The 15,453-nt window shown below is 31.5% G+C and overlaps 1 protein-coding gene across 1 annotated transcript in view; it reads right to left on the reverse strand.

Annotated features, from left to right (window-relative positions):
• Positions 1–2,240: 2,240 nt before the first annotated feature.
• The window catches only part of LOC148624140 (exportin-5-like), a 36,143-nt gene continuing 22,930 nt past the window's right edge, over positions 2,241–15,453 (reverse strand). The window contains exons 22-31 of the mRNA XM_088566673.1: positions 14,033–14,129; positions 13,678–13,814; positions 12,644–12,741; positions 12,118–12,158; positions 10,167–10,383; positions 8,703–8,807; positions 8,148–8,288; positions 7,722–7,790; positions 7,444–7,542; positions 2,241–2,598 (exon numbers count right to left, since the gene is read on the reverse strand). Coding sequence (XP_088422799.1) covers positions 2,446–2,598; positions 7,444–7,542; positions 7,722–7,790; positions 8,148–8,288; positions 8,703–8,807; positions 10,167–10,383; positions 12,118–12,158; positions 12,644–12,741; positions 13,678–13,814; positions 14,033–14,129 — 1,157 coding nt within the window. The 3' untranslated portion in view covers positions 2,241–2,445. The remainder of the gene's footprint in view (positions 2,599–7,443; positions 7,543–7,721; positions 7,791–8,147; positions 8,289–8,702; positions 8,808–10,166; positions 10,384–12,117; positions 12,159–12,643; positions 12,742–13,677; positions 13,815–14,032; positions 14,130–15,453) is intronic.

Consider the following 15,453-nt stretch of genomic DNA (forward strand, 5'->3'; position numbering starts at 1 on the left):
TTCTAAATATAGAATTCTTAATATAGTAGGATGTGGGAGGTGATCCAAATGATCAACTCGTACCTTACCAATATTGTACTTTACAGAGTAATATTCACATAACTTTATATACACTCCCTGGTAGACCTAAGTAGCAAAAATGTCTCTTTGCTTTATTTCAAAGTCTATGGGCCTTGACCATTTACTGTTTTTGTGTCAATAAAATATTCATTTATGAGTTTTCAACATGGTAAGTTCATTCTCTCACTATGCAGACCCCAGACAATAATTATATTTCTTATGCACATGAATCATTTCACAAATACAAAAAGCTTGTCGAGTAGACAGACGGACAAACACACTCCTATGTTGTCTGAAATCTTCAAAAATATAATTCTTTGCCTTTCAAGGGCAATAACTGTAGGAAACTGCATAAATACACTTCCAAATTCCCTACAAGAATATCTATTGAATACGAGAATGCAAATCTTTTTGAAAAAAAATCTTTCTACATGAATTTATCGATTAATCAATTATTTTCTTCCTCTGCTTATTTATCTAAGGTTAAAAATTAAATAAATGCTTATGTACAGTTTATCCAAGAATATGAAGACTTCAACAAACCCTTTTGAACCTTTATACGCAGTATCAAAAGTAAAAATAATATATAAATACAGATTAAGCATACAACATTCAAGACTTTGAATATTGGACCCAATTAAAATAGGCAATTAATAAACATGCTTATCCTTCTGGAGAACCTGAAGTCACTCCTAGTTTTTTTTTGCAGTTCATATTGCAAGTGCTTTACTTCTTATCATAAGTTTTATGTATTCATATATCATTCTTTTGTCTACAGTGTGTATGTGGAACTTCAGGCTTTCCTATTTTGTCTACAATGTGTATGTGGATTTTCAGGCTTTCCTTTTTTGTCTACCTTGTGTATGTGGATCTTCACGTTTTCCTATGTTGTCTTACCTTCAGGGTTCCTATTTTGTCTACCTTGTGTATGTGGATCTTCAAGTTTTCCTATTTTGTCTTACCTTCAGGGTTCCTATTTTCTGTACATTGTGTATATGGATCTTAAGAGCTTCATATTTTGGACACAACTTTGGATTCAGATGTCTCTGAAATGTACTTCAGTTTTGATGTTTTTGAATTTGTTTGTACATGTATATGCCAGTAGTTTGTCCAGACCTTCAAAACTGGCATAATTAGTGGAGACACACTCAAACTAATGTCATGTCAAAATAAGTGGCTGAAAATGCCTCTGAAATTATGCATTTGCTTGAAAATGAAAATTTCATGCAAATGAACAGCCAATATGAATAAAAAAAACTTAGAATTCACCAATAAAAACTCATTTGTACACACAAATCACTGGAAACAATTATTTATTCAATCCCCATTAAAAGATATTTTTTGTATTTCTTACATGTATTTATAAATGTTTTCTCCAAGTTTTTAATACGAAAATGAATCTAAGTAAATGTATGAACAAAAATATCAAAGATTGACAATCTATATATACCTGACACAGCATAGGATTCTATAGGATGAATGTACAGAGACCAACTTGAAAAAAAATCATTTTAATATTTATCCATTCAGGTTTTATTCCTTTGTTCATTTACACAGTTTCAGCCCTAATTGGAAAATCCATCACTTCCATATATCAATGAATCCATTTTAATTATTTGGAACTGAGACTCAAAACATTCAGAAAACAAAACAAACATTTTGATTGGCCCAAAAACAAATTAATAGTTTAAGCATTGATTCAAATAACAAAGGATGAATATCGAAGAAACTTTAATAATTCTGTAGGTTTAAACCTGGAGCAAAATGTAAATGTTCTAAGAGTAATCAAGGGAACCAAGGTTATAGTGGTAATCAAAGAGTAATCAAGGGAACCAAGGTTATAGTGGTAATCAAAAGAATGTAATCTAGGGACAAAAACCAGACATGGAAAACAGACATACACAACGAAGAACATACAGTAACTAAAATTATACATACAAAGTAACAAAAGGAAATGAGCAACTTGGACTCCACTAAAAACTGGGAGCATGGACCAGGTTCATAGGTAGGGTAAGTGTCCTCTGCTTTTCTAGAAACACCCGCTCATAAAAAGTCACAATTTTTTTCTCCAGAGGGTTAGAGGGATACACTGTAACAGGTTTTACAAGTCCTAAATCAGATGACTACTATATTGATAATGTAATGACCTTTGACCTCATTTTACAATAAAAGAATTGATATTTGTAATATTCAATATTTTTTATTTCAGATCCTTAGATCATAGTGACCTTATATATGGTGTTGCATATAATATTTAAATTACAAACATGTAGTACAAATCTTACAGAAAAAAAAACAGTAGAATTCTTGCTTCTGACACAATCATTTGTATGAACTACAAGACACAGTTTTTATTTTGTAAAGTGTACATAAATTATCACTTGGTCATGTTGTTCCATTCGATGGTTTAAATAGCTCACACAGACCAATATCTTTATTTTCAATACAATCTAATGGTAGATTTTTTTTTCTGTTTATGAACAGAGTAGGTAAGTCTTTATAGTGAATCTCTCTTTTAAACATTTGTCCAATACTTCTCTGTAATGATAAATATATAAAAATATAATACAATAAAATAGAAATCAGATCTATAATTTAGTACAATTAAAATTTGACTTCATTGGTAATAACATAGCAAGAAAAAACATATGTCTCCCACAAAATACAGTAAAACATTAAAAAGGCTATTTAGGCATCTCTTATAATTGAGTTCCTGCAAATAGAAAGGAAAATAAAATAAGTCCTGAACTCTCCAAATTTACTCCTCATAAATAATTAAAGTAGTACTTCCCTGGAAAAGTGTGCATAATCCTTACCATAATACTGTTGATACTTTTAGTATGTATCTCTAACAAACTTCACAGGGATCAAAATAATAATCACAACTACATACTGTTTCCCCACTACATTCAATCCAGAAAAATATTTGTTTTTCAACCCCATCTTTTCTTTTATGGTATGGCACCTATAGGTACAATTTTAAAGAGATCCATTCCATACACTTTTACCCAAGTTATTATCTGAACATTAGAAAAATGGAGGTTTCTGACCCCTTTTTGACATTTAACTTCAAAACAGTTATAACCTTAAAATTTCAATCCCAGGCTTCATTCTAAGGTATAATACCTTGTGTTACAACTTTAAAGAAATCCATACACTTAAACTCAACTTGTTCAAACATCAGAAAAACACTTGTTTCTGGTTCTTATTTGGACCCTTATACCTGAATAGTTCAAAATCACAGCACTAAAATTTTAATCACATCTTTCCTACTGTGGAATGATACTTTGCGTAACAATTTCATAGAAAACTCAACTTATATATCAGAAATCTGGAAAATGCTTGTTTCTGGTTCCCTATAGGACCCTAATACCCCAAAAGTTCAAGTAATAAGTAGCAAATCCCAGGGTATGTCATCTTGTACATATAGTGCAATTTCTAGGAAATCCATATACTTATACTCAAGTCATTTTCTCATTGTTTTTCAAGTCATTGGAAACCAAATGTGTACATTGATGGCAAACAAATTAATGGCTACAAATCTTTTGAGATCATATAAAAAATTAAAAATGTCACCATTTCTAATTGACTTTTACAATAAATTGTTCAAAGTGAAATGATTCTAGGAACAAATGCTTTATTCAATTTCAAACAAAATGGGGAATGCTAAAATGAAGTGTATTACATCTATGTGTAAAACATGTACCATAAAACCTGGAACGCTACACAGAAGTGTGAAATATACATGTGTAACAATGTTTTAATGATTTTGTGATACAAAAATGTCTTTTTTTTCTGATAAAGGACAGTTACAATTGTAGTTAAGGCAAACAATTATGATCTAGGAAAATAAGAAAAGGACTGGGACAAAAGTACATTCCAAAATTGAAATATTAAGAATAGTTCTAAAGAAACATTTTAAAACATGTTGCAAGGGTGAACTTTTTTAATCTGACTCTATTTCTATATATATGCTTCTGAATTTTTGCTCAATGTTTTTTCAGTATGTGTATAATGCTGGAACTTGTCAAATGGTTCTAAATTGTCCTTCAGAAAAGTATCAAATTTATTATTTTCATCAAGTATTGAAAATGAAGCAGAATACTGTAAACGTATTAACTTGTGGTTGCTATATTCTTGGATTCTGTGAACATATTTGAAGGTATCATTTTAAGTGGTTTTGAAGAGAGATCAGCATATCTTAGTGTTGAAAATCCCTTTCACAGGTATTACTTTTGTGCGTATTTGTCTACCACCAAAATAGGAAAAATGTTTACACTTTTTTTTACAGTACTCCAGATATGTGTGTGTGGTGTATCATAGCTAGCCTACACAGATATGTGTGTGTGGTGGCGTATCATAGCTAGCCTACACAGATATGTGTGTGTGTGTGTGGTGGTGTATCATAGCTAGCCTACACAGATATATGTGTGTGTGTGTGGTGGTGTATCATAACTAGCCTACACAGATATATGTGCGTGTGTGGTGTATCATAGCTAGCCTACACAGATATGTGTGTGTGGTGATGTATCATAACTGGCCTACACAGATATGTGTGGTGGTGTATCATAGCTAGCCTACACAGATATGTGTGTGTGGTGATGTATCATAACTGGCCTACACAGATATGTGTGGTGGTGTATCATAGCTAGCCTACACAGATATGTGTGTGTGGTGGTGTATCATACTAGCCTACACAGATATATGTGTGTGGTGGTGTATCATAGCTAGCCTACACAGATATGTGTGTGGTGGTGTATCATAGCTAGCTGACATATGTAATTTAAGATTGTTTTGTTCATTAACGCAGTAAAAATCTAGAAAAAATATAAGCTTTTGTGACCTCCCAGGGAACCATAAAGGAAACCCCATTAGTAATTCAAGATGATGCCCCCTCGATCAACCAATGACAAAGTTAATGTTTTGCATCAGTAAACCCCAATACTCATTCAGATAGAAAAAAGAAATGTGGTACACATTGACAATAAAGAGTTCATGAGAATTTCATCAAATTTCATAACACTGCTTTAACTGCTTTAGTAGAATTGTGGATAAGTAGATGCCCCCCATGTCAACCAATAGCAAAGTCCATGTTTTGCATCAGGAAACCCCAAAATTAATTCTGATGGAAAAAAATAAGGAAGTGCACAATGTAATAACTAGATATTGCCCCCAATGGGATTAGTACCCTACCCAGCCTGTTGAGCTCTGTACTTTTGAGGACCAATGTGGGATACTATTCATATAGGACACAATTTTTACGTTGGATAGATTACACCCTTTTGACACACAACTTGCTGCCATGTGTAAAGCATCCAAATCAAATTTCAAACAGTGCTACTTTTTGTTGACAACACAATAACAGAATAAGACTAATTCCTGACATCCACATTTCCATATAGTAATCTAATACTTCATTGAGTTTCATAACAATCTGGTAAGTCGTTGAAGAGGAGCTGTGGACAATACATTACACCAAGTTTTGCTTAAAAACTCCAACAGCTATCATTTTTACAATTTTTGCCTAAACATGAATTTATGACAATATACATATGATAATTAAATACTTCATTGAGTTTCATAATCATTACAATCCTGCAAGTCATTAAGAAGGAGTTGTGGATAACACATTAGACCAAGTTATGTTGAAAAATGCCGGTTCCAACAGCAGTCATTTCTACAATTTTTGTACAAATATAAATTTCTGATAGTATGCACATATCCATGTGGTTATATTATGTCCTACAAAGTTTCTTAACAATGCTGCAAGCTGCTTAGAATTTAGCATGGATAGATGGAAATAGACAGGTTGAAACCTATATACCCCTTCAAACTTCATTTGGAGGATATAATAAAGAAATTGTAAAAGTCCAATCAAATTCGGTATAGTGGTTCCAAAGGAGTTGTGGATTAGAACTGGGTAATAGACAAGTGGCAGGATGAAAAAGACGTACAGCATGACCACTACACTATTGTGTACCTCCCTCACTGAAAGGTATATGAGGAATTTACAGCAACATAGAAAATGTTGCTTAAAACATCCTTTCTGATATTTTTAAGTTAATTGGTCAGCATGTTCAACAGCAGTTCACTATATTCTTGTTAATAAAAAACAGGAGTACAAGTACTAAAAAACCTCTTACTCACCTTTAGCAGTGAGTATGAGTACAAGTGAAAGTGCTATCATCCTCTCCACTTAACTTTCAATCCTCCTTTCCAATATTCATTGTGACTTAAAGAGTAACCTAATTCTTTTTGAGAGTATGACTTTGGGAGTACTAAATATGTTTACAATATACAATATTTTGGGAAATATACTGCTGTTGAAATTACAGGAAATGTTAAAAAAAGAATTGAAGACTGCAGGGGAGGTAACTCATTTTGTATAAACTATGGTAATTTTATAATTAGTTTACATAAGTGGTTCTAAAAATTTTAGACTAGTAAAATTTACAGTATTTGTCAAATTAATTGTGGAGTAGAAATAAATTTTTAAAAAATTATTGGCTGTTCATATATTAGTAGTAGATCCAATCAGGATTTATTTTTCAATTGTCAATCAACATTGATAATCCTGATAGCTCATCAGAGATTATTTATAGAATTTATAGAAATCAGTAAACCCCTTTTTGTAGTGGTTTCCTCAAAAACTAATTGAAATTCTGAAGTTAAAACACTCTCAAAACATAATCATATTCACATATTACTGCTGCTTTAACACTATACTGTAAACACCTTCCCAACTTTAAAATATTTATGTCTTTTTCTAGAGTAATGAAGTTATAGTTCAGATTTATATGGAACAGATATCTGTCTTGAAAATTTCATCCCACATAAGAGCATGATTTGGTCATGTGATGAATGGGCAGATAATCAAACAAACAAGACAAAAACAATATATTTTCCCATCGAAATGAGGAAGTATAAAACTGACCCCTGATTAAGTTACTTTTGAAAATCTAGGATTTTCACAATTAATTCTGGATATTCAGATGGAGGAGGTGTAAAGTGCCATTCCTTTAAGTCTATACATAAAACATGTATTGTAAATTGAAAAATTAATAAATTGTATCTGCATTATAGCAATAATGGCAATCTACATCAAAATTTTATGATGATATTATGACATCAACAGGAATCCTGTTAAATTATTGTGATTTCAATCCACAGCGTTTACATCTATAAATATGCAAGAACTACTCACACAAACATATGCAGACAACTCTGACAATCAAAGGCTATATGTCAAGAAAACTGTCATGCACAGATGGTGGTTTGTAGATTGTAGTTTGTGTTTACATTATGTTGACATTTTCAGAACAGAATTTCCATTTGTTATAAAAATATATACATCTGTAAGAAAAGACAGATTAAATCACATACCCCAATTATTTCAGCAACAAGTTTCTTAAAGGCATCTTTCTTCTTTTTCTCATTAAAACTCTTCTGATTACTTGGATGAAGAAGTTTTTCATCAAAACTCTGCAAAAAAAGTAATGAAGATATCATTATTCTCTTTCAAAGCACCAAAATTCTGCATTATGGTAATGAAAAAGTTAATTTAAATGGAATATACCTTCCTTTTGTACATGCTCCCCCCCACCCCCAAAGTGCATTTCTCTAAAATCCCAAACATTTCTACAAATTTAAAGCTGTATTACCTTTATTAAGTCTGGTGTGCAATTGGGTACTTGCAATAATATCTCTGTCACCTCTGGATGAGTAGGCCTCTGAAAAAAGAGAAACACATTTTTATATGAATTTGTAAACATAGGATTAACAAAGTGTCTTTTTACCAGCTAAAAATCATAAGAATTAGAACTTAATTTATGCACAGAGCAATATCATGGCATAAAAAGGGGTGTATTTTTGTGTATTTTTTTAAGATCAATGAAGATTAGATACCATTTAGCTGGAAATTTTTTAGGGGAGCTAGTTTTGGCAAATTTAGCAGTCACTTTAAAAGTGCATCACTTAGCACCTGCCAAAATTAGAATCTGCAATTGTTTCATATGAAATTTTGCCTTAAATCACAACATTTTACCCAGAAAATCAAATGTCTTCCTGCATCCCTATATATCACTTACCAGCAGCTCATAAGTCTGTAGCCCTAGTAGAATTAAGGATGATTGCAGTTCTTCATGTTGTCCATGGATATGTAAACCTTTTAGGATGGACTTGAAAAAATAGGATGCCAAATCACTGGTCATATTCTTATCACACGTGAACTGAAATAGACATTGACAAGTTCATTTTTTATTTTTTGGAAAAATCTTATAAGTTATAAATAGTCTTCCTGTTGTTGTATTTATTGTTCTTCTTTATGATAAACAACATGTCATATATTGACTATAAATATTGCAGAATTTTTATGTCTTTTATATTAAGTGCTAAAATAAAAAAAACAATATTCATTTCATGCAGAAAAGAATCAACAATAACCATAGCAAGAGTTTCAGAAATATGAACAAAAAGTCTACTATGAATTAAAAAAAAACATATTGTATAAACTTTAATTGTAAGTACATTTGCATCACTTATTACTAATTTCAGGGTCAACAGGAACTTATAACTGTGTATTTAAGTCACCACCACTGCAACAAAAAGCTTAGACCACTTTCTTGAAAGTGAAAGTGTTATACCTGTTTTAATGTTGAGAAACATAGACCTGTAGCTCTGTTGGCAACTGAAGTGTCACTCCATGACAGACAACTGAACAGAAACATCAATAAGGATGGGTATATACCCTGAAAAATACAAGTCAGGTTTTATGTGTTACAATAAAAAAAAAAATTAGGACCCAAATGCCATATCTCTAAATGGGTTTGTTTCTCTAAGTTATGTTTAACTACAATATCAACAATCCAGCATGATGGAAAGTAAAATTTGAGGGAAAAATAAGAGAATTAAAAAAAGAGTTTAATCAAAGATCTTATGGGTACCACTATCATAGAACTGATGGATACCCCTATCACAGAACTGATGGGAACCCCCAACAAAGAACTGATGGGTACCCCTATCATAGAACTGATTTGAACTCCTATCATAGAACTGATGGGAACCCCTATCATAGAATTAATCGGTACCCCTAAGATAGAACTGATTTGAACCCCTATCATAGAACTTATGGGTATCCAATCATAGATCTAATTTGAATAGTCAGAATGACATCTTTGTTGAACAATATTTATTTTTTGGAATATGTCAAGGAAAGAACCTATTTAAAATTGTAAATATTTGACTCTGCTCCTATCATCTGAAATACTTGTAATAAAGAGACAAGATTTATGTAAAGACAACTGTCAAACCAAACCAAGGACTTGAACATTAAGTTAAATTTATTATCTTTAATTATAGAGAAACAATCAAAATCTGTGAAATACTGTAATGGACAAAATCTCTAAAACAAGCTGTGATGTAATTGGGCATCAAATGTTTACACTAATCCTATTCTTAGAGATGAACTAATTGCACTATTCATTTTAATTTCATTTATTTAGTTTGTAGCAATTTTTACCGATCAAATGCACAAATTTAACTGCAGCTACCTGTATTGACAGTAACAAGAAAAGGTAGGTACATTGTCAATATATGTACTAACAAAGGAAAATCTGTAATAGTAGTTGATGGACATAAATTTCGACAAGCGCAAGTTAAAAGGAGTGGTGAAACTGGTTGACGATGCACAAAGATTCCTTTGCTAGAATTATCACATAAGAGACTTGTGGTGCAGATCTTCAGCTTGTGTTTGCTGTCAGCTATAAATGCCAACCATCAAACCAAAGTAAACAAATCCTTGAAGCACAGTCTGTAAATAGTTTTATCATTTTTTTGCTCAAAGAATATTAAAATGACTTTACCTCCACCAGATTAATAACCTGCTGGTCCCAAGCCCAGAAAAAGGAGGCTATATGGCTTAGCACAAACGTGTTTTTGGCGCAATTGATTGAAATTGTATTGGCACAGATGATATATTGTGCAAATGAACGGTAAATTGGTGCAAACATAGAACACTTGTACAATTTACACCTGAAAAATTAGAAATTCTGTACCATTCAGAACCTCACTAATTTTACCTATAGAATTCACATACAGTATATTTATACCTCATTTCTTATACACATTTGTCCCAGCATGGAAAGACTTTCCTCTCTAGGATTAACAGGTGTCTGTACAACCTCTTCTTCTCCCATTTCATCTGTTGTTTCTATAGTTTTCTTTTCATGCGTTATATTGACCAGTAGATCTAAATATTCTTTGGTTAACTGTCTAGTCAGATGGTCTTCCACTACCTCCTGAGATTCTTCTTCATTGTCTTCTCTACTGCAATTAAACCGTTTTTCTTTTAACTTGAGATAATTGGGACATGGCATATTGCGCAGTGGGACACACATGAAAAGATACAGTAGCATAGAAATAATAAAAATAGTAATAGTGTGAGTAGAACTAAGTATATTACAGGTTCTATTTGAATGCTGAAAAAGAAAACCCTGACCTCCCCTTGTAAATATCTAAAAATAATTATCATAAAACAGATGGACATGGCATAAAATTAAAATAAGACCAAATAAGATTAGTTTCTGGGTTCTGTTTTGAGGATATATCATTACCCATAAAATTGCCTCATCAATAAAAAAAAAAAACGACCAAAATGCCACTTCCTCATCAATTTTTCCAGCCATGACCAACATAAAAAGCACTATCACATTTTTTCTGCCATGACCACTGTAAAAAGTACCATCACATTTTTTAGATATAAAATGGTAAGTGTCTTCCTTCCTCATTTGTTTTCATGATCAACGGCCTGGGAACCAAGAAATTTACTTGGTATGGCCTATCATCACCAGAACTTAATATAAATAATGTCAGACAAAGATTGTTTATTAGGGTAAAAACACATTCGCATGCATTCATTTATATATTGGAAAAAGACAAGTTTTTTTTTCTTCATTTAATTGCAATCTGAAAGATTAAAAAAATAGACCAATCATTGTCGATGCAAGATGAAAGGAAAGAATAAAATTTTAGTTGCACTGTAACTCTGTAAGGCAGAAGATTATACCAAAATGTGGAAAACTCTTTGGGAAATGCTGAATCATTTGTATTTTTAAAAAACTTGAATACCAGACATCTTGAGTTCATATGAGATCAGCAGTCAAAATTTACGGAGACATCCATTAAAAGCAAGGGATTTCAACCGTTCTCTTTCTACAAATTCTGACAACCATGAAAAGTTTGCATTAATTAACAGATTTTTCCTGTATTCAGACTTTCAGAAATTTTCTATAGGGAAACTGGAGTAATAATATAAAAAAGTGTGTAGGAGAAAAAGCTGTTATACAGAAACAGGAGTAACAGTACCTCAAGTGTGTAGGAGAAAATGTTGTAATACAGAAACTGGAGTAATAATATCTCAAGTGTGTAGGAGAAAATGTTGTTATACAGAAACTGGAGTAATAATATCTCAAGTGTGTAGGAGAAAATGTTGTAATACAGAAACTGGAAAAATAATATATCAAGTGTGTAGGAGAAAATGTAATACAGAAACTGGAACAATAATATATCAAGTGTGTAGGACAAAATGTTGTAAAACATGAAACTGGAGTAATATATCAAGTGTGTAGGAGAAAATGTTGTAAAACAGAAACTGGAGTAATATATCAAGTGTGTAGGAGAAAATGTTGTAATACAGAAACTAGAGTAATAATATATCAAGTGTGTAGGAGAAAATGTTGTAATACAGAAACTGGAAAAATAATATATCAAGTGTGTAGGAGAAAATGTTGTAAAACAGAAACTGGAGTAATAATATATCAAGTGTGTAGGAGAAAATGTTGTAATACAGAAACTGGAAAAATAATATATCAAGTGTGTAAGAGAAAATGTTGTTATACAGAAACTGGAGTAATAATATATCAAGTGTGTAGGAGAAAATGTTGTAATACAGAAACTGGAGTAATAATATATCAAGTGTGTAAGAGAAAATGTTGTTATACAGAAACTGGAGTAATAGTATATCAAGTATGTAGGAGAAAATATTGTTATACAGACACTTACTTCAATCTTTGCATTATATTCTCCCACTTAGCACTGAGTATCTAAAGTACAGAAATTGTATAAATACATGTATTACTAAAGTCTATTTCATGACACACACTTTACAGATAAAGTAAATGCATGTTTCTACATCTTGAATATTGTTTACTATACATATATTTATCAAATTTTGCATACAAACATGTGTCAATGTGCAATTATTTAGCCTATCTAGATTTGTATTTTAGTCTATCTAATAAAAATACCATAACAATAGATATATATACTGATACAAGAAATGTAATGTAACCTAAAATTAAATTGATATGTATTATATTGTAAAAAAAAAACAAAAAAAAAACATTAAGTTTGTTTCTTAATATTGTATTTTTTTTGGCTAGAAATAAAATCATGAATTTCAATCATAGTTCAACAAAATCTAATTCTTGCAAATTATATTCATGAGCATTGGCCTTACAACATACATGAATATACATTTAGGCAATTCTTAAAAAAATAATGATAATTTTTAGTTAAAAAATACTACCTGGTAAACAGCAGGACAGAGGAATTCTAAGAGTGGTATGACAGCTGTGGGATAACATTCCTTTGGGCAGTGGAGTACATATGGTTTTACAAATACCCTTATTCTAGTTAAGGAAGTTATGAATACAATGTACATGTTTATTTTAACATTCACCTTAACAACCAGTATAAAGCCAGAATCTCAGAAAACAACCTTATTCTTTTTGTTTACAGCTGTGAATTACTTTAATGACGTATGACAAAAATATACTGATTAGATTATTGATTTACACAGATACCTTTTTTTCTAAATATTATCTTGGTTGTTGAAGACTTAATATCAAGATCATCAAGAAAATGTATTTTAACTATTAAGTTAGTTAAAGAATGCTCATACAAAATAAACTGACTAATGATTTAACCATCCCTGGAAACCCTGGGGTCAGGTACCTCTATTGTCTACTACTCCATTCCCCTTGGCTTATTCAGCAAAATTTCTTCTTTTTTCAAAATTTGTATTGGACATGCTCATTGCTCCATAAAACTTTTGCAATGCTATTTATTTCCCTACAAAATATCCAATTCTACAATTATGAAAATATTTTCTTCATATATTTTGGCTTATTACATTTAAAAATATTTCTTAATTGTAAAATGAATTTATTTTATATAGATTATCTAACTGGCATTTTATATGTTGTTATATCACCCTTGAAATTCAATGTAATTCCAAACTTTCACCGGTGAATTCTTCTAGGAAACAAATTTCAGAACAGTAAGTGGCTCTGTGTAAAATAACAATATCATGCTAAATGATCCAGAGGTCAAGATTCTGACAGAGGTATCTGTGTCCAGGGTTGAGGAATGGCATGGGTTATTCTGAAAAAGGCATCACTGGGTTTCTGAAGATGTGGTGTCATCATCACTAACTCGGTCGACTTATGACAAGAAGTAACTATTGATGTGTGAACTAGCAACAGTTAAGCACCACCACTTTGACACTGGGTATTATTGTGATGTTACAATTTGATTCATCACTAATAAACACAAGGATATTAATAAATATTTTAGTCCTAAAGTCTGGTAGGTATTGTAGATTAGTGAAAATAGTACTAAGGAGAATCTCTGATAGGTCTGGTACTCTGTAGAACTCATATCCTAAACACTGTCCAGCATTGCCTAGGATATGACAGCTGAAAAAAATTAAATCATTTAATTTCATTTGATTGTAGTGTAACTGTTTAATATTAAATTTACATGATACAAACATATCAAAAAATGAAAAAATGTTCACTATTTAGCTAAAATAACCTTACAAAGAAAAATATTTTTTTCATGATAAGAATTTCCAAAGGATATCCAGGGATCAGTAGAAATTACATAAGCATATGACCAAACCATAAAAACTAACCCATTGTCATGAGTAGTAGTCAAAAAGTTCTGCATTCTATCTACCGGTTTCTTGGAATCAACATTCTGTGTCTGATCAATACATGGCGGAGGTATACCTATATAATGTAGAAAATAATTTTTGTCATCTTGGAGAGCATCATAATATGATATGCAGTAATGATTTTAACTAGATATAATAGTGCATTGCAAAAAAAATTGTGCATGTTTAGGTGTCTCAATTACATGTAAATAGTTTTGGTATGAGTGATGAAACTTTCATTATTCATGGCTTTTCACGGATAGATATATTTCTTAACCAGTATATTTGTTGTTTCAGAGACCAGTTAGTGGTAGATTCTGAGTGTGGGAAATTTTTAACTATTTACTGAAAGCCATTAGACTGTCTTTGGCAGCTATTTTTCACAACTAGGTTGAGTTTTCGTCACTTTCAAGAAATTCTCCCATTCCCCTTCCCCCTCTATACATGTATATATTGACACTATGTAACAAGGAGGCCAGTACTAATTATTATACATTCACAAAGGATACCATCTCCCTTAATCACCAAAGATGGTCAATATTAAACATATGAAAATAGGTCATAGTTTGACAAGAAGTAGGTCAAGAATTGAAAGGAAAGGAACAAATTCATAAATTTGTCAACAGAAAATTTAGAAAAATTACCCCCCCCTCAATTTTACAATTTTTGCTTGATCTTTTACTGATGACAAAAGACATCAATTTGCCTTTTTAGCCAATATGTTTGTCTTCTGAATAATACTTATCAATAATCAAACAGCAGCAAGGATCCAGAAACGGTAAAAAATGGCGGTCATTGACTGAAAAATTTTGCAAATGACCGACAACCACTTTCCAATATTGGACACAAAAAAATTGTGAACCCTTTTAAATTACAGTCAGCATGGTTTTATTACTGTATAAACATTTTGTCTAACAGTCTCCTAATCGTTTATTGGAAATTATTTGACAGGTATACGTCAATATTAATTAGATGATGTGCAGCCACCTGTGACAGCAATTTCACCTGTAACTAATTAGTTACACATGCAGCACCATTGCAAATATGAATTAACAGAAGTGACTTGGAGAATTTTCACATATTTATTACTTGATTTAAATAAGAAAACGATTGACGAATCCATCATTTTCCCGCCGATCTTTCAGTGGTAACGAAGGCACATGGTGCTGAAACTACGAATAGTCATAGTTTGTAATTATTAATTCATTGACTGAATCTTTTTAATACAGAAGTCAGCAGCCCATTCAAGTCAATATACAAAATGTATTCACGAATTTATTTTTAAAATAATCAACATTTTTTACATCACTAAGAAGTTTTCGGCTGTTTGCCGATGTGATGAAAAAGTCTGAGAGACACTGTGTTTTGTTAACATGTCAGAACATCCATGTGTGGTTGAA

This window comes from Perna viridis, chromosome 2, assembly GCF_037379345.1.
Source record: "Perna viridis isolate PV_CMFRI_1.1 ecotype Kerala chromosome 2, ASM3737934v1, whole genome shotgun sequence".
NCBI classification, from domain to species: Eukaryota; Metazoa; Mollusca; class Bivalvia; order Mytilida; family Mytilidae; genus Perna; species Perna viridis.